Raw genomic sequence first — 17544 nt, forward strand, 5'->3', positions numbered from 1 at the left:
TGGGCACCTCCCAGTTCCTTCCAGGGCCTTGACCCTGACCTTGTCCTACCGCGGGCGGTTCTTCCTTCTCCCAGGCCTTTCCCTTTGCCCCTCAGGCCATGTGCTGGCAGCTCTTGCTGCTGAAGATGGTGTCAAAAAGCAGTTGGGTGCCTCAGCCTCCTCCTCAGCCTGGGTAACCGGGTCTCCCATTTCCTCCCGCAAAGGCCCACATTTTCTCTGCTCTTCCTGTGCTCCCCGATGGACCTAGAGACACTTTTCTTGTTGCCCTCAACCTCCCAGAATCACAGAATCATCTCAGTAGGAAAAGCCCTTGAAGCTCCTCCAGCCCCACCATGAACCTCCCCCTGACCGTTCCCAACTCCACCAGATCCCTCAGCGCTGGGTCAACACGACTCTTCAACCCCTCCAGGGATGGGGACTCCCCCCCTGCCCTGGGCAGCCCATTCCAACGCCCAACAGCCCCTTCTGGACAGAAATCCTTCCTAAGAGCCAGTCTGACCCTGCCCTGGCGCAGCTTGAGGCCATTCCCTCTTGTCCTGGCGCTGGTTCCTTGGCTCAAGAGACTCCTCCCCCCTCTCTGCACCCTCCTTTCAGGGAGTTGCAGAGGGCCAGGAGGTCTCCCCTCAGCCTCCTCTTCTCCAGACTAAACCCCCTGAAGTGCTGAGGCTTGGACAACCGTCCCAAGCCAGAGGTGACCTAGAGATGAATCCTGTATATTTTATAACTAATAACCGCTGTGCTAACAGGTATTGTACTAAGTTATAACAAACCCCCTATTCTCATGTAAAAGGTGAAGTATTGAAGCCTGAAGAAGAGTCTCTGAGCCGAAGCTGATGGCTCAGTATATAATCATTAGTGAAATATGTATAGAAGATGTAGCTTAAACATCATAAAACATGTCTATCCTGAATATATCTTTATCTTTTTTTGTGTGTGGATAAAATAACAGGCTCATGGAGACAGTTGTCTGGCCTTGTGGCCTGATGTGTGACCTTGCTCATAAATCAATTCGATAATGGGGGAAACTCCTTTAGCTTTTCCCTTGAGCCCTGGCCAGGCTCTGGGGGAATCTAATGTGAGATTGAAACCGGATATTTCTGCTTAAAACAAAGGTGCCAGCTCTTCCGGCTTACTGATTTTTGGGTACATAAGGCTGGACCCGCTCACAGCAACTCTGGGTGCCTCAGCTACGGGTGGACGCCCCGCGTAGGATTTCCCACTCACCGGGACAGGCTCAACAAACCCTCGCTGCACCCGGGGCTGCCCAGCGCCTGCGGGGCTGGATGGTGGGAACGGGTGCAAGTGGGGATGGATCTTCCTTCTCTCTCTCAGGTAGCAATGATTTGATGCATTATCCCGTATTTTCCTATTTGTTTGAGTGCACTATTCTCTCTTTTCTTATTGTATGTTTTCTGCATTATTCTGTTACATTATTTAGTTATTTCCAGTAAAACACACCTGCGCTTTTCACTCTGGTGTCTGAGTTTAATTGGTATCCTTAAACAGCAAAACAAATGGGGACACAGAAAGGGACATGGGGACACGGGTGGGAGAATGTGGGGACAGAGGATGGGGACATGGGGAAACAGGAGGGGATGTGGAGACACTGTGGGGGATGTGGGGACATGGCATGGGGACATGGGGACATTGGAGGGGATGTGGGGACATTGGAGGGGATGTGGGGACATGGGAGGGGACATGGGGGCACGGGATAGGGATGCGGGGACATAGGAGGGGATGTGGGGACACTGGGGGGGATGCGGGGACATGGCATGGGGACATGGGGACATTGGAGGGGATGTGGGGACATGGGAGGGGACATGGGGGCACAGGATAGGGATGCGGGGACATAGGAGGGGATGTGGGGACACTGGGGGGGATGCGGGGACATGGGATGGGGACATGGGGAGACAGGACGGGGACATGGGGGGATGTGGGGACACGAGGGGACAGGGACACACATCTGGGGACAAAGTGACCCAGAGCCAGGATTGCAGCAGTGACACGTTGATGTCAGTGGTCCCCAACAAAGCCACTTGTCCCCAACAAAGGCACTGTCCCCTACTGCGGTCCCTGTGACAGTAGCCCCGGGAGGGCGGTGGTGGCTTCCCGGCAGCTCTGGGCCACAGCGGTGGCCACGGTGGCATCGGGGGTGACCAACAGCCCCCGGACCTTCCGCAGTGTCCCCAGGAGGTGGCCACTGGCCAGGCGGGCACTTGCGTCCCACAGCACCTTGACCACTGCCACCACTGCCAGCAGGTCCTTGGGGCCACCAGGACCCCCCTGGGCCACACCAGGAGCCTCGGGGCCACCGTGTCTGGTGGCCTCGATGTCCTCAAGGCAACACCGCAGGTGACGGTAGAAGAGGGTGGCCCCGTGGCAGGCGGTCACCAAGCGTCCCAGGGGCTCGTGGGCCACCGCCACCAGCCGTCCCCGCTCCCTGGCCACCATCGTATCCAACATTGCCAGCGCGGTCTCCTCAGTGGCCTTGCTGGCCGCCTGCAGCCCCGCGCTGGCCTCAGCCACTCGTGTCTTGTGGGTTTCCACTGCCTCGGCCATCGCGGCCCACTCCGAGGCCACTGGCAGGGCCCGGGCGGCCTCCAGCACATCCTGGCATGCGCTGGTCTCACGGGCCACCGCCACCGCCAGGCTGTCCTTGCTGACCCCAGTGGTAGCCCCCGTGGTAGCCACGGCCCCACAGGCATCCTGCAAGCGCATGGCGTCCTCCGCTATCGTGGCCCAGGCAGCCTCTACCGATGCCACCGACTCCCGCCACTTATGGGTGATGGTGGCTACGGTGGCCCAGTTGTCCCCTGCGGTGGCCAGTGCACGACGGAGGTGGGTGGCCTCTCTGTGACACTGCTCCATGGCCTGGCAGATCTTGAGAATGAGGGTGACCAGCCTGGCCCGCAGCGAGCCCGCTGGATTGGCCAGGGGGACGTCCCCTGGGGTGGCCCCCAGCTCGCCCAGGATGGCCACCACGGTCACCAACGGCTCCAGCAGCTTTGGGGACACCTGGGGACAGGGACACAGCTGGTGGCAGGGTCCCCCCATGGCCCTTGTCTCCTCTGGGGTCCTCTGATGGCAGCCCGTGGTCCCCCAATATCCCCCGTCCCTGCCACTGTCCCCATGGTCCCCTTGGGGTTCCCCCCCGACCATTCCCAGGGATCCCACGTCCCTCCCCATCCCCCTGTCCCTGCTCTTGCTGTCCCCTGTCACCGCTGTTCCCTGCCAAACCCTGTCCCCTCTGCCACCTCTGTCACTCCCCTGCCACCCCCATCCCCTGTCCCCCTGCCACCTCCTGTCCCCTCTGTCTTGCCCCTGCCACCCCATCCCCTCTGTCACCCCCCCGTCCCCTCTGTTGCCCCCCTGTTACCCTGATCCTGTCCCCCTGCCACTCCCATCCCGTCACCCTCCTGTTCCCACTGTCATCCCCCTACCACCCTGATCCTGTCCCCCTGTCACCCCATCCCCTCTGCCACCTCCTCTGCCACCCCCCTGTCCTCTCTGTCACCCCCCTGCCACTCTGATCCTGTCCCCCTGCCACTCCTGTCCCCTATTCCACCCCCTCTGCCAACTCCTGTCCCCTCTGTCACCCCCCTGCCGCCCATGTCCCCTCTTCCACGCCCTCTGCCACCCCCCTGTCACCATCTGTCCCCTCTGTCACCCCCCTGCCACCCTGATCCTGTCCCCCTGCCACCCCCCATCCCCTCAGTCCCCCCCCGACCCCTCCCTGTCCCCCACCTTTCCCCCCGCCCCTCCCCCCACCAGCCAGCTCTGAGATTTGTCCCACCTCGGGGGGGACGGTGGCCCCAGTGGCCTCAGGGGTCTCCATAGGTGGTGGCAGCGATGGGGACGAGTTGGGGACACGCTGGGGACACGGCGGGGGGACACGTGGGGCTGGGACGGGGCGGCAGTGGTGGCCTCATGCAGTCCTGGGCCTGAGCCAAGCTCGGCCCACAGGGGTTGGGCAAGGGGACGCTGCCAGTGGGGACGTCACCCGCCCTGTGACACTGCCATGGCCACCCACTGCCCTTGGGGGGTCCCCCCCCGTGTCCCCAACGGGACCCCACGGCCCCCCAGTGTCCCCTCCATGTCCCCAATGGCACCCCACGGCTCCCAGTGTCTCCCCCTCCGCGCTGTTCTCAGCAGGACCCCGCGGCCTCCAATGTCCCCCCTGAAGTCCCCAATGGGGCCCTCGGTGTCCCCCAATGTCCCCCCCTGATGTCCCCATGTCCCCAGTGTCCCCAAAAGGGTCCCACAACCCCTGATGTCCCCTGATGTTCCCAATGCACCCCCATGCTCCTGATGTCCCCCCAAAATGTCCCCAGTGGGATCCAGCAGGGACACCCACAGTCCTCGGTGTCCTCCAATGTCCTCCCTGATGTCCCAATATCCCCCGATGTCCCTCAATGTCCACAGCAGGGTCCCACAACCCCCAGTCTCCCCCGATGTCCCCAATGCACCACCATGCTCCCTGATGTCCCCCTAAAATGTCCCCAATGGGACCCCATCATGGCCACCCACAGGCCTCAGTGTCCCCCAACGTCCCCCCCTGATGTCCCAATGTCCCCCGATGTCGTCAATGTCCCCAACATGGTCCCACAACCCCTGGTGTCCCCTGTGCATCCCCATGCTCCCTGATGTCCCCCCAAAATGTCTCCAATGGGGCCCAGCACAGCCACCCACGGTCCTCGGTATGCCCCAATATCCCCCCATGATGTCCCAATGTCCCCCGGTGTCCCCAAAGCCCCTGATCTCCCCCACTGTCCCCAGTGCAGCTCCATGGCTCGCAATGTCCCCCCTCAATGTCCCCAGTGGGGCCCCAACATGGCCACCCTCAACCTTCAATGTCCCCCCCATGTCCCCTGATGTCCCCAACATGTCCCCAGGGCTGGGCCTGGCATGTCCCAAATGTGTCCCCCAGTGCTGGCCACAGTGGTGGCCTCAGTGTCCCCAGGATGTCCTCAATAGTGGCCCCAGCATGGCCCCAGTGCTGGCCCTTGTGATGTCCCCAGAGGGTCCCCATGTTGGGACCAAGGTGGCCTCAGAGATGCCCCCAACACAGCCCCAGTGTGTCCCCAATGATGTCCCCAGTGTCCCCAACATGGCTTTGTGAATGGCCCTGCTTTGTCCTCACCATGTCCCCCATGGCTTGTGGGACATCCAGCTTGGGGATGTTGGGGACACTCCTGAGTCTTGATGGCTTGGGGACATCCTGGTGTCCTCTGAAGGGGGTGGGGTGGGGGGGGTGTCCCCTTCCCCTGGTGTCCCCATGTCCCTGTCATGTCCCCAACCCCCAGTAACAGGTCAGGGGCTCAGTGTGTCCCTGAGGTTTATTGGGGGGGGACAGGGGACGGTGTCGCCTACCTGTCCCTGGTGGCCTTGGACCAGGAAGGGGATGTCCTTGACATCCCAGGTGGGACAGGGGACATTGGGGTGACCCCAGGACGGAGAAGGAACATCCTGGTGTCCCCAAAATGAGGAAGACCCTCCCAGTGTCCCCAGACAGGTCAAGGGAACATCAGGGTGTCCCCAAGATGAGGAGGACCCTCCCGGTGTCCCTGTCCCTACTCATCCCCTGGCAGAGCCTCCCGTGCCCGGGCCAACCTCTGCGTCCCCTCCTTGTCCCCCATCTCTGTCGCCAAGGCCACCATGATGTCCCCAAGGGCCTGGGCGCTGGCAGGGAAGCCTTGGGCCGTCTCCAGGTCCTGGGTGACGGCGTCCACCAAGGTCCTCAGCTGATGGGTCACCTCCTCCAGCGTCCCCAGGGTGTCACTGAAAGCAGTGGTGGCCTCGGCGGTGGCCTTGGTGACATCGGCCATGGCCCTGGCCTGGTGGCGGTAGCGGTCAGCTTGTTGACGTTGGTGGCTGACGGCAGTGGCCAGGTGACGCTCGGCTGTCTCTGTGCCGTACAGGGCCGCCTGGCAGGTGATGATGATGGTGGCCAGGGAGGTGACAAATTCACTCTCCTGGGTCACCCCCAGCGCTTCCCGCACCACATCCAGGGACACTGCAGGGACATTGGGAGGGACACAGGGACATCAGCCCCTGTCCTCGGCCCCTCCCAGTGGCCCCAGTCCCCTCCCAGTTGTCCCAGTCCCATCCCAGTACCCCCAGTCCCCTCCCAGTGGCCCCAGTCCCTTTCTGCTGTGGCAGTGCTCTCCTGGTGTCCCCTACCCTCTCCTGCTGTCCCCTCCCAGTGTCCCCAGGCTCTCCCAGTGGCCCCAGTCCCCTCCCAGTGCCCCATCCCCTCCTGGTGTCCCCCATCCCAGTGGCCCCAGTCTTGAGCCAGTGCCTTGTCCTCTCCCAGTGTCCCCAGTCCCATCCCAGTGCCCCCAGTCTTGTCCCAGTGTCCCTGTCCCTTTCTGGTGTGGCAGTGTCCTCCTGGTGTCACCTACCCCCTCCTGGTGTCCCTTCCCAGTGGTCCCTGTCCCCTCCCAGTAGCCCCAGTCCTCTTGCAGTGTCCCTATCCCCTCCTGATGTCCCCCATCTCAGTGTCCCCAACCCACTCCCAGTGTTCCCAGCCCAGTGTCCCCAGTCCTATCCCAGTATCCCCAGTCCTATCCCAGTGTCCTTGTCCCCTCCCAGTTTCCCCAGTCCCCTCCCAGTGGACCCAGTGCACTACCAGTGGCCCCAGTCTTGAGTCAGTGTCCTCGTCTCCTCTCAGTGTCCCCCATCCCATCCCAGTGTCCCCCAGTCCATACTGGTTGGGGCAAGGGAAGCTCTATACTGGTCTATACTGGTCTATAGGGCATTCTACTGATCTTTACTAGTCCCTACTGGTCTACAGCGGCTCCTACTGGTCCCTATTGGTATATACTGGTTTGAACTGGTCTGTGGAGCTCCAGACTGGTTTATAGTGGTCAGAGCAGTGGAAAACTTCTACTGGTCTACTGGTCTGTAGGGTTTCCTACTGGTCCCTACTGGTCTATAGGGTCTTCTGCTGGTATTACTGGTCTGAAATGGTCCATACTGGTCAGGGCAGGGGAAAGTCTCTACTTGTCTGTACAGCTCCTTACTGGTCTGTAAGGTTCCCTACTGGTCTGTACTGGTCTGTAAGGTTCTCTACTGGCATTACTGGTGCATGCAGATCTGCAGGGCTCCTTACTGGTCTGAACTGGTCCATTCTGATCTCTACTGGGCAGGGCAAGAGAAAGTCTCTACTGGCCTGTAGGGCTTTCCTACTGGTCTGTACTGGTCTGTAGGGTTCTCTACTGGCATTACTGGTCCAAGCAGATCTGTAGGGCTCCTTACTGGTCTGAACTGGTCCCTTCTGGTCTATACCAGTTTGTACTCACGCAGGGGGGTGCAGACAAGCATCAGCGCTATGGCGACATTTCGGGCCACAGCCAGCACCCGGCGGCGCCGGCGGTTCTGTCTCAGTTCCCGCTCCAGTTCGGCAGCGCGGGCGGTGGCGAGCGCTTCCAGTGAACCATAAACACCTTCGGCATTGACCCCCGGTGTCGGTATCAATGGCGCCGCCGCCGCCATCGTCTCCACCAGCACCGTGTTCAGCCTCTCCCGTGCCTCCTCCGCATCCTCCAGCACCGCTTTCGCCTCCGCCAGCGCCTTCGTCACCATCCCCGGTGTCCCCAGTGCCTCCGCCAGTCCCACCAGTGCCCCCATTGCACGGTCCAAGACCGCCTTGGCCCAGGCCACATCAGGGGAGGACATCCTGGGGGGGACACAGGCGTCTAGGGGGGGACACAGGGGTCTGGAGGGGACACGGGGGTCCTTGAGGAGGTGCACGGGGGTCCAGGGAGGGGACACGGGGGTGCTGGGGAGGGGACACAGGTGTCCTTAGGAGGGGGACACAGGGGTCTGGGGGGGGGCGCAGGCGTCTGGGGAGAGGACACACAGGGGTCTGGGAGGGGACACAGGGGCCCGGGGAGGGGACACAGGGGTCCGGGGAGGGGACACACAGGGGTCTGGGAGGGGGCACAGGGGTCTGAGGAGGGGACACAGGGGTCCGGGGAGGGGACACAGGCGTCTGGGAGGGGCCACACAGGCGTCTGGGAGGGGACACAGGGGTCTGAGGAGGGGACACAGGGGTCCGGGGAGGGGACACACAGGGGTCTGGGAGGGGACACACAGGCGTCTGGGAGGGGACACAGGGGTCCGGGGAGGGGACACAGGGGTCTGGGAGGGGACACAGGGGTTTGGGAGGGGACACACAGGGGTCCGGGGAGGGGACACAGGGGCCCGGGGAGGGGACACAGGGGTCTGGGAGGGGACACAGGGGTCCGAGGAGGGGACACACAGGGGTCTGGGAGGGGACACACAGGGCTCTGGGAGGGGACACACAGGGGTCTGGGGAGGGGACACACAGGGCTCTGGGAGGGGACACACAGGGGTCTGGGAGGGGACACACAGGGCTCTGGGAGGGGACAGAGGGGTTTGGGAGGGGACACACAGGGGTCCGGGGAGGGGACACAGGGGCCCGGGGAGGGGACACAGGGGTCTAGGGAGGGGACACAGGGGTCCGAGGAGGGGACACACAGGGGTCTGGGAGGGGACACAGGGGCCCTGGGAGGGGACACAGGGGTCCGGGGAGGGGACACAGGGGCCCGGGGAGGGGACACACAGGGGTCTGGGAGGGGACACAGGGGTCCGAGGAGGGGACACACAGGGCTCTGGGAGGGGACACACAGGGGTCTGGGAGGGGACAGAGGGGTCCGGGGAGGGGACACACAGGGGTCTGGGAGGGGACACACAGGGGTCTGGGAGGGGACCCAGGGATCTGAGGAGGGGACACACAGGGGTCTGGGAGGGGACACAAGGGGTCTGGGGGGACACACAGGCATCTGGGGGGGACACGGCGGTCCTGGGGTGGGGTCACAGGGGTCCGGGGGAGGGAACCAACCCTGGGGACCCAGGTGTCCTTGGGGGGACCCAGGGGTCTAGGGAGGGGACACACAGGGGTCTAGGGAGGGGACACACAGGGGTGCTGGGGAGGGGACACACAGGAGTCTGGGGGGGTACATAGGCGTCAGGGGGGGACACAGGGGTGCTGGGGGGGGACACAGGGGTTCAGGGGAGGGGACACAGGGCTCTGAAGGTGGGACACACCCTGGGGACCCAGGTGTCCTGGGGCTGACCCCAGGTCCGGGGTGGAGGACCCTCTCCAGGGACCCAAGTGTTTTGGGTGGGGGGTGTCACACACCCCTAGAAGAGGGACCCAGGTGACAGGTGTGGCCGCCATTGTGGCTCCGTGGGACCCAGGCGTTGGGTGCAGGAACCCATCGACTTCCTTTTCCACAGCCACAGAGGGACCCAGGCATCCGGGTGTGAGTGTCCCCCCCTTTCCCCCACCTACCCCTCCACCTCTGGGGTCCCCCCACAAGGGACCCAGGCATCCAGGTGTGGGTGTCCCCCCCCCCCCCACCAACACCTACCTCCTTGTGCCCCTTGTTTCCAGGCCACAACACTGGTGGCATCTGCGTCAGCTGCCCCTCCCATGTGGTATCGTGGCATCTGGGGCAATGGGAGGGACCAAAGACTGGGTCCAGTCACCCCTTGGACCCCATTTACACCCTCAGGGCCCAGATTTAACCCCTCAGGGACCAAAATGTATATTCCAGAGCCCAGATTTACCCCTCAGGGGCCAGGTTCATGCTCCAGAGCCCAGATTTGCCCACTCAGGTTACCATTTACCCCCCTCAGGACCCAGATTTACCCCCACAGAGCTCCCTTTATCCCCTCAGGGCCCAGATTTACCCCCTCAGGGCTCCCTTTATCACCTCAGTGCCCAGATGTAGCCCCTTGGAGGTCAGATTTACCTCCTCAGGGACCAGATTTATACCCTCAGGGCCCAGATTTACCCCCGCAGGACTCCTTTATCCTGAAAGGGCTCAAACCAATGAATTTCTGATTAAGACTAAACTGTGATACATGAAAGTTGTGCTTGTGTTTGTTTCCCAAGGACTCCTCAACTGTTTTCCCATGGCCTCTTTGGCCGGACTAAAGTAAAATGCTCCCTCTAGAACTCACTGGTAACAGACTCAAAGCCCTCACTGGGCACTTGGGCAAAGTCAGATGAGGGGAACTCGAACAAAACGACACAGAGATACAATCTCGGGAGGGTGAGCTCGCCGATTTAGGACGGAGACACCTGGGCTTTACTGTGCATGCTCTGGGGAGGACCACGGACTTCATCCCTCGGCCTCCGAAGCCCCTCACCCTGTTGTCACTGCACAGGCTGGGGCTGTGGAAATGAATTCCGGGAACTCGTTATTATCAGACTCCCCTTTCCAGGAGATCTAATGAATCGCTTTGATCGGGGGGTGTGTAAACTGATGTCCCCTGCTAGTTCGGGGGAGCCCTTATGGTGGAGAATCCCCAGGGCGACCCCAGCGCGGCTAATCGAGAATATCTGCTGAACAGTTCCATTGGTTTCTGACTGGTGAGGCAATTTCTTTGTTTCAGTTGGCGACCCAGGTGGGACCCTCTCTGCCTGGCTGCAGGACCCATCGAGACTGGGACTCTCTCAGGTACCCCTGGAGCTTTCTCCAGAGAGACTCCTCTCCTCAATCGGATCACTGTGGGGACAGACAAGGACCATCTATCAAATGGGTATTCTTTAAAATGTCTTTTGGGAAAGTAACTGTGCTGAGGTATTGGCTGCACGGGAGCTTGACAGTCACTGAAATTTGGGGTTGGATCCGGTTCATTTGGTAGCCGCCCGTAAGTCGTTACTGTTTAGACGCAGGGTCAGCGTATGCGGGACTGCCGGCGTCTTAATACGCACACGTTTGGTAACTCTGTCATTCGAGGGCCTCTGCTCATCTCCTCAGGATTTGCAGAGTGAACAGATGTTTGGTAAAATACTTGTTTGCATTTGGTAACTTTATGAGCTCTATACTTCTGCTCACCTGAAAAGCAAACAGAGGTTTGTGAACGAAACGGTTTAAAATTTTAAAGTTTAACAGCTGTTGACTTGCTTTGTATCCTGAATTTTTAAGATCGTGTGTGTGCATGAGACGTACAAATAAGAACGAAGCGAGTGTGGAGTCTGGATCAGCCGTTCTGTTATCCCGCGAGGAACAGAGCTGGAGATGGAAGATATTATTTATAAATAACTGTTGTTATCTTAATATGCAGTTTTTGAATGAATGTGGGAACGCGAGTGCTGTCTGTTACACCCAGAAAACAATTATAAACCTTCGTATGTTTTAGAACGTCTGTGGTGTGAGCAAAACCTGTCGGTCGAGTTTGGGCAGGATATTGACTGCCCTAAGTGTCAGGTTGGGAATTCCTGGGAAAACCGAGAACGTTGATCATCGTACATGATAAAGGTGATTTGTGGCTGGAGGAATAGAAATCAGACATGGGAGGCAAGCAAAGTGGAGGAATTTTAAAGAAAAGTCCCCTGGGATGTATTTTGACACATTGGAAGGATACAGGGGGGTCCGCAGGTGGTGTAACTAATAGAAAGACTTTGATAAAATATTGTGATCAGTGGTGACCATTGCATAAGCTAGAGGATGGAGCAAAATGGCCCAGGAATGGTACTTTAAAATTTGATATTTTGCTGCAGTTGATGTTGTTCCTAAGCCGAGAGGAAAAGTGGGGTGAGGTGCTGCATGCAGATATGTTTTTCACTTGAAGAAACCATCCTGAGTGGCAGAAGGAGCGTGGCATGAACTCAGCCCCGCAGGATCCTCTCGTGTTGGCGCTGGAGAAAGAACAGAAAAAGGACCAGGGCAGGTTGAAAGGGTGTTGTTCGGGGTGTGGTGTTGGAGAGAGAGGCCTGAAAATAGAAGATGGAGAGGAAAAGGCAGAAGAGGGAATTGAGGATTATGTGTCCCCACCTCTCTAAATGCCAGAAGCATCCCCGAAGAGGAGGAGGAACACAGGAGAGGGGCGGTGGGAGGCAGCATTCCAATCGCTGCCCGGACTCGTAAAACAGGTCCAGTGCCAGCTCCAACTCTACAGGCACCGCTCAGACCCGCGACGGGACCGGGAGGAACAACCCGAATTAAAGCGCCCTTTAATGTGAGTGACTTGGAGGCTTGGACAGAGGTGGTGAGAAACTACCGGGATGACCCATTAGGGGTCGCAAAAAGATTTGAATTAATAGTTAAAAACCAGGACCCTGACTGGGAAGATACGGAGTTAATGCTGGATGCGATGACAGAAACAGAGACACAATTGGGTTTGCAAACAGCTCGTACTCACGTGCAGGCACTAATTACTGCTCATGTCTTGCCTGGGGTGGTTGATCAATATGTTCCCCCAGCCCACCCGAACTGGGATCCGAACGATAACACCGACTGTCAGCTGTTAAAACGATACCAGGATTGGGTGAAATTTGGATTAGAAAATGCAACCCCTGAAGCCGTAAACTGGTCGGAGTTATACGCTGTGAAACAAGGACAAACTGAACCCCCTAGAGAGTTCTAGGTGGGCTGAGAGCTGCAATGCACAAATGCCCCACTTTAGACCCCTCCTCTGATGTGGGGCAGCAGCAATTGGTGTCATTGTTCCTGGGACAATCATCTGAGGATATTAGAAAGAAGCTTCAAAACCGTAAAGAACCGGAAATGTGAGATTTAGAAAAGCTGATTGAGGAAGCTTGGAGAGCGTCTAGAAATCGGGATAATGGCAGGAAGAAATTGGGAAGGGCAATAGCCAGGGCCACTGCTGCTGCTCTGGATCAGCAGCATAAAGGCAGACGCACAGGGAGGGGAAGCGGAGGTGGAACGCGAGGTGGTGGAAGAGGGGGATTCAGTTCGGGGATCAGAACGGAGTTGAGAAGCGATCGGTGTGCGTGTTGTAGGGAGAGTGGCGCTGGAAGGAGGAGTGCCCCGAGGTGGAACAAGGTTCTCCAGGGCTGGGACGGCGGCAGAACTGGAGCGACGGGGACCTGGGGAATCCACCCCAGCGGCTGCGCTGGTTAAAATAAAGCTGGGGAACAGGGGTGAGAAGTTCAATTTTTAATAGATACCGGAGCCTCTCACTCTGTTTGGAACCAACATTTAACACCTGTGGACAGAGATTTTGTAACTGTGGGTGGAGCCACTGGCCAGACTGAAAAGGCTTTCTTCATGCAACCTATGAAGTATAAATTAGGGAAACAAGTAGCTACACACAAAGTTATTTGCCCGGATCCCTTAAACCATTGTTAGGGAGAACAACGAGGAGCAAAGATCGGGTTTGGTGCTGAAGGGACCGAGTTCAAAATAAAGGAAGATCAATTAATCAAAATTTTAAGCTCGTCTCTGTTAAGACTGAAAAGGAGAGCACGATGCCGACAGAAATTCTGGAGCAGGTATAGCCAGGAGTGTGGGCTTCTGGAACACCAGGTAGGGCTCAGATTGCCAAATTAATAGAAACCAAATTAAAACCAGGAGCTGCTCTGCTGGGGATTAAACAATATCCTTTGCGTGCAGAAGATCGGATAGGGGTAAAAGAAATTATTGATAATTCTTTGCAATTTGGGCTGTTAATTGAATGCAAATCAGAGTATAATGCCCCCATCTTGCCTGTAAGAAATGTGATGGCCAGAGCTATGGGTTAGTTCAGGATTTAAGGGCAATAAACAAAACCGTAGAAGACCTGTGGTGGCAAATCCTTCTACTTTGTTAACTGAATTGAAAGGAGATCAGGTATGGTTTACCGTCTTGGATCTCCAGGATGCCTTTTTCTGCCTGGCCTTAGCAACACAAAGCCCAAACTTATTGGCTTTTGAATGGGAGAACCCTGATACAGGGAGAAAACCCCAGTTACCCTGGACAGTGTTACCCCAAGGTTTTACAAACAGCCCGACTCTCGTTGGGAATCAATTGACCCCGGAACTTGAAACCTGGACCCCGCCCTCACCAGAAGGAGCTTTACTACAATATGTAGAGACCTTTTCATAGCTACAAGGACGAAGGAAGATTGTGTACAACGGACTGTCAGTTTGCTTCGTTTTCTGGGACTTAGTGGATATCGAGTCTCTCCACAGAAAGCTCGACTGGTCCAGCAGCAGGTGACCTATTTAGGATTCGGGATTTCGGGAGGACAACGAGAGCTGGGACTGGAGAGGAAAGAGGCCATCTGTCACACGCCCGAACCCAGGATGGTAAAAGAACTCTGAGCTTTCCTCGGGATGACAGGTGGGTGCTGATTGTGGATAAATAATTATGGACTTTTGGTAAAGCCGTTGTGTTCCTTGCTAAAGGAAAACCCATCAAGATCAATGTGGAATGGAGAGGCTAGAAAGGCATTTGAACAATTAAAGAAGGAATTGATGAGAGCTCCTGCCTTGGGCCTCCCTGATGTTTCGAAGCCCTTTTGGCTGCTTTCCCGTGACACACAAGTCATTCAATGTCCTTTTTGGAGGGGCCCAAAACTGAACCCACTCATCGAGGGGCGGCCTCACCAGTGCTGAGCACAGGGGTAAGATCCCTTCCCTGTCCCTGCTGGCCACGCTGGTGCTGGTACAAGCCAGGATGCCATTGGCCTTCTTGGCCACCTGGGCACACTGCTGGCTCATGTTCAGCTGCCTGTCAATCACCCCCCCCAGGTCCCTCTCTGACTGGCAGCTCTCCAGCCACTCCTCCCCAGGCCTGTAGCGCTGCTGGGGGTTGTTGTGGCCCAACGGCAGGACCCGGCATTTGGCCTTAGTGAAACTCCCCCAGTTGGCCTCAGCCCATCGCTCCAGCCTGTCCAGGTCTCTCTGCAGACCCTCCCCACCCTCGAGCAGATCAACACTCCCACCCAACTTGGTGTCAACTGCAAACTGACTGAGGGTGCACTCGATCCCCTCGTCCAGATCATCAATAAAGATGTTAAACAGGAGTGGCCCCAAAACCCAGCCCTGCGGGACACCACTCGTGACCGGCCGCCAACTGGATTTAACTCCGTTCACCACAACTCTTTGGGCCCGGCCATCAGACAGTTTGTGACCCAGCGAAGCGTGTGCCCATCCAAGTCTCGAGCAGCCAGTTTTGCCAGGAGAATGCTGTGGGAAATGGTGTCAAAGGCCACACTAAAGTCAAGTCAGACAACCCCCACAGCCTTTCCCTCATCCAATGAGCAGGTCGCCCTGTCGTAGAAGGAGATCAGGTTTGTCAGGCAGGACCTGCCTTTCATAAACCCACTGACTGGGCCTGATCATCTGGTTGTCCCACATGTGCTGTGTGATGGTGCTCAGGATGAGCTGCTCCATCAGCTTCCCAAGCACCGATATCAACCTGACAGGCCTGTAATTTCCTGGATCATCCTTCCAATCCTTCTTATCTGTGGGTGTCACATTGTCCAATTTCCACTCTGTTGGGTTTTATCAGTGTTTGAATTAATGTGATGGTCCTGTTTTCTTCCCCTGAGGAGTTGCCTTTTGCCTGGGGCCGTTAAGGGGGGAGGGAGCCCTCTCTGTCCTTATCTCCATTTCAGAGCCTTTTGGGTCATTCTTCTCCTTCTCAGCGCTGGGGGGAAGGGCCCAGTGACCGCCTGCTTGGGGCTCAGTTGCCCCCTGGGCTCACACCGTGACACCACCAGCGCTGTCACCCCATCACAGGCGGCCACCAACTCCCTCAGGGACGATTTGCCCTCAGTGATGCCGCGTTGGCTGTCACCAACCACCCCCCGATTCTCCGTGTGCCCCGTCAGTTTCCAGTGGGATCCGCTCCGGGATCTTGATGGGCGCAGAGGTGGGACTGACAGGCCTGGACTTCCCTGGATCTTCTTTTTTAGTTTTCTTTTTAGAAAATTGCGGGTGTTGCATTTACCGTGAGAATAAATTTGGTAAGATATAAGTTCAGCTGCCCCCAGCTCCTCCAATCTCTGAGGACCGGCTAGAACACAAGGGGATTTATCTCTTACCAAATTTATTCTCACACTAAATGCAACATTAAACTGGTGTCACAGACAGGATTGCCAGGGATAAACTGCTGCGGGATCATAAGTGGGCTCCATCCCTGGCAGGGGTGGAATGGGCCCAGAAATTTCAGAAGAATGAGGATAAAGTAGTAGAACGAATACTGCAGTGTAAGAATCAACAAAAAGTAAAACTAGGAAAAGGTAAAGGAATTATTTCTGGCATCTTGGGGGCTTGTTTATCTTTGTTTACCAGGAAATCAAAAAGTCATCCCCCCCCCCGACAGATTGCAAATGTAGGATATGAGTCTATGGAATCAGAAAATAAGGTGCTTAAAGCATCACTTGCTTTTGAGAGAGACGCGGGGAAAATTAGAAAAACGAATAGATGAACTTTTAAGTAAAACAGAACTGCTGGAAAAGCTATTGGCCGAAGCTGGGAAACGAGAGGAATGGTTGCAGGAAAGGTTTGATAAATTACTTGATCAAACATATTCCAATTTCAGTTCAGTCCAACACATTCGCAAAGTAGCCCGCTGTGATGCTACTGAGACTTGGGACCATTGGTGTGATGACAGTGATTTAGGAGAAGACACTGACTTTATTTCAGAGCCTATAGAGGTTTGGCCAGTAATTAAGACTGAGTTAATTAATGATGGAGACGGGGAGCCACAAACTACCACACGTACCATACCTTGGTCCCCCGCTGAATTAGCTAAATTACAAGAAAAATATTCTAGATGCCCAGATGAAACAGAAACAGAGTTTGTGTGGTGAGTTTCCCTCACGGGTGGAGATCGGGTCTTGTTAAGCGAGGAAGAGGCAGAAGTCTACTGGGGACCTGGAGTGTTCCTAAATACCACCCCAGGTGATCATAATTATTCAATAACTACTCGAGCTGCTTATTGGGCTGGAGGCATAGACCCGCGGGAGAGAGGAGATCCTCTCAGGATTACAACTTCAGGATTTTCAGATCTGGCAGCCTCTGTGCAAAAGGCAGCCGGCATTCAGGCAATGTATGAGAGGAATGGATTACGTCGATCCCCAACGCTGGCTCCTGTTGATCCGGCCAGATTCACCCCTCTCATTCGTGGCCTTCCGGACAGTCTGAAAATATACGTATCAAATGTCGAAGGTCGTATTCAGGCACATCAGACTATGAATGCGGCGGCTGCAGCCTCTTAGAGAGCAACTTCACATACCGACCTGGAGCGAATTTGCTCAGGAATTGGTGAGCTTATGGGCGCCGCATGGGCTGGATTGGATCAACCTCAGAGCAACCCCCTGAGGGTCCCCGGCGAGTCCGTCAAATTTGGGCTGATACACAGAGGTCAGGCTCTAAGAGGGAAACTGATCCAGATCGGAATGCTTTATGGCGACAACTCTAACCGGAGGAGCACCACGCTTTTACATGGCATGACCACAGCCGACCTCCGAGCTCTGGTTCGAGTATTAGAACAAAAATCAGAACAAAATAAATCTAGCCATCAGACTGAACGCAGTTCCGCGCCTGCCAGAGCTGCACCTTCAGCCCCTCAGCAGGACTTCATTGATTTAAAAGATGCCCCAGCAAAAAACACACATCCCCAGGAAGGGCAGTGAGCCACCCTCCCCGGTGGGTTTTAGCTTTGCGGTGGCTCTCGAAGAAATGTTGTGGCCCAATTATTAGTATCCCGATTGGCCCAAGGAAAATTTGTTTAGATTTTCTTATTGACACAGATGCACGTGTCAGTAATTAAT

General features: G+C 56.8%; 2 protein-coding genes across 2 annotated transcripts in view; both read right to left on the reverse strand.

Annotated features, from left to right (window-relative positions):
- Nucleotides 1-2061: 2061 nt before the first annotated feature.
- On the reverse strand, nt 2062-3881 carry LOC141917327 (uncharacterized). The gene is made up of 2 exons (XM_074810435.1): nt 3794-3881; nt 2062-3015 (listed from the first exon to the last, which is right to left on the reverse strand). The coding sequence occupies exons 1-2, from the start codon at nt 3833-3835 to the stop codon at nt 2062-2064; spliced, it is 996 nt and encodes a 331-aa protein (XP_074666536.1). The 5' UTR covers nt 3836-3881.
- A 9322-nt stretch (nt 3882-13203) lies between these two features.
- Nucleotides 13204-17544, reverse strand: part of LOC141917328 (uncharacterized) — a 158452-nt gene continuing 154111 nt past the window's right edge. The window contains exons 2-4 of the mRNA XM_074810436.1: nt 14349-14488; nt 13825-13865; nt 13204-13295 (exon numbers count right to left, since the gene is read on the reverse strand). Coding sequence (XP_074666537.1) covers nt 13204-13295; nt 13825-13865; nt 14349-14488 — 273 coding nt within the window. The remainder of the gene's footprint in view (nt 13296-13824; nt 13866-14348; nt 14489-17544) is intronic.

Source organism: Strix aluco, chromosome 37, assembly GCF_031877795.1.
Source record: "Strix aluco isolate bStrAlu1 chromosome 37, bStrAlu1.hap1, whole genome shotgun sequence".
NCBI lineage: Eukaryota > Metazoa > Chordata > Aves > Strigiformes > Strigidae > Strix > Strix aluco.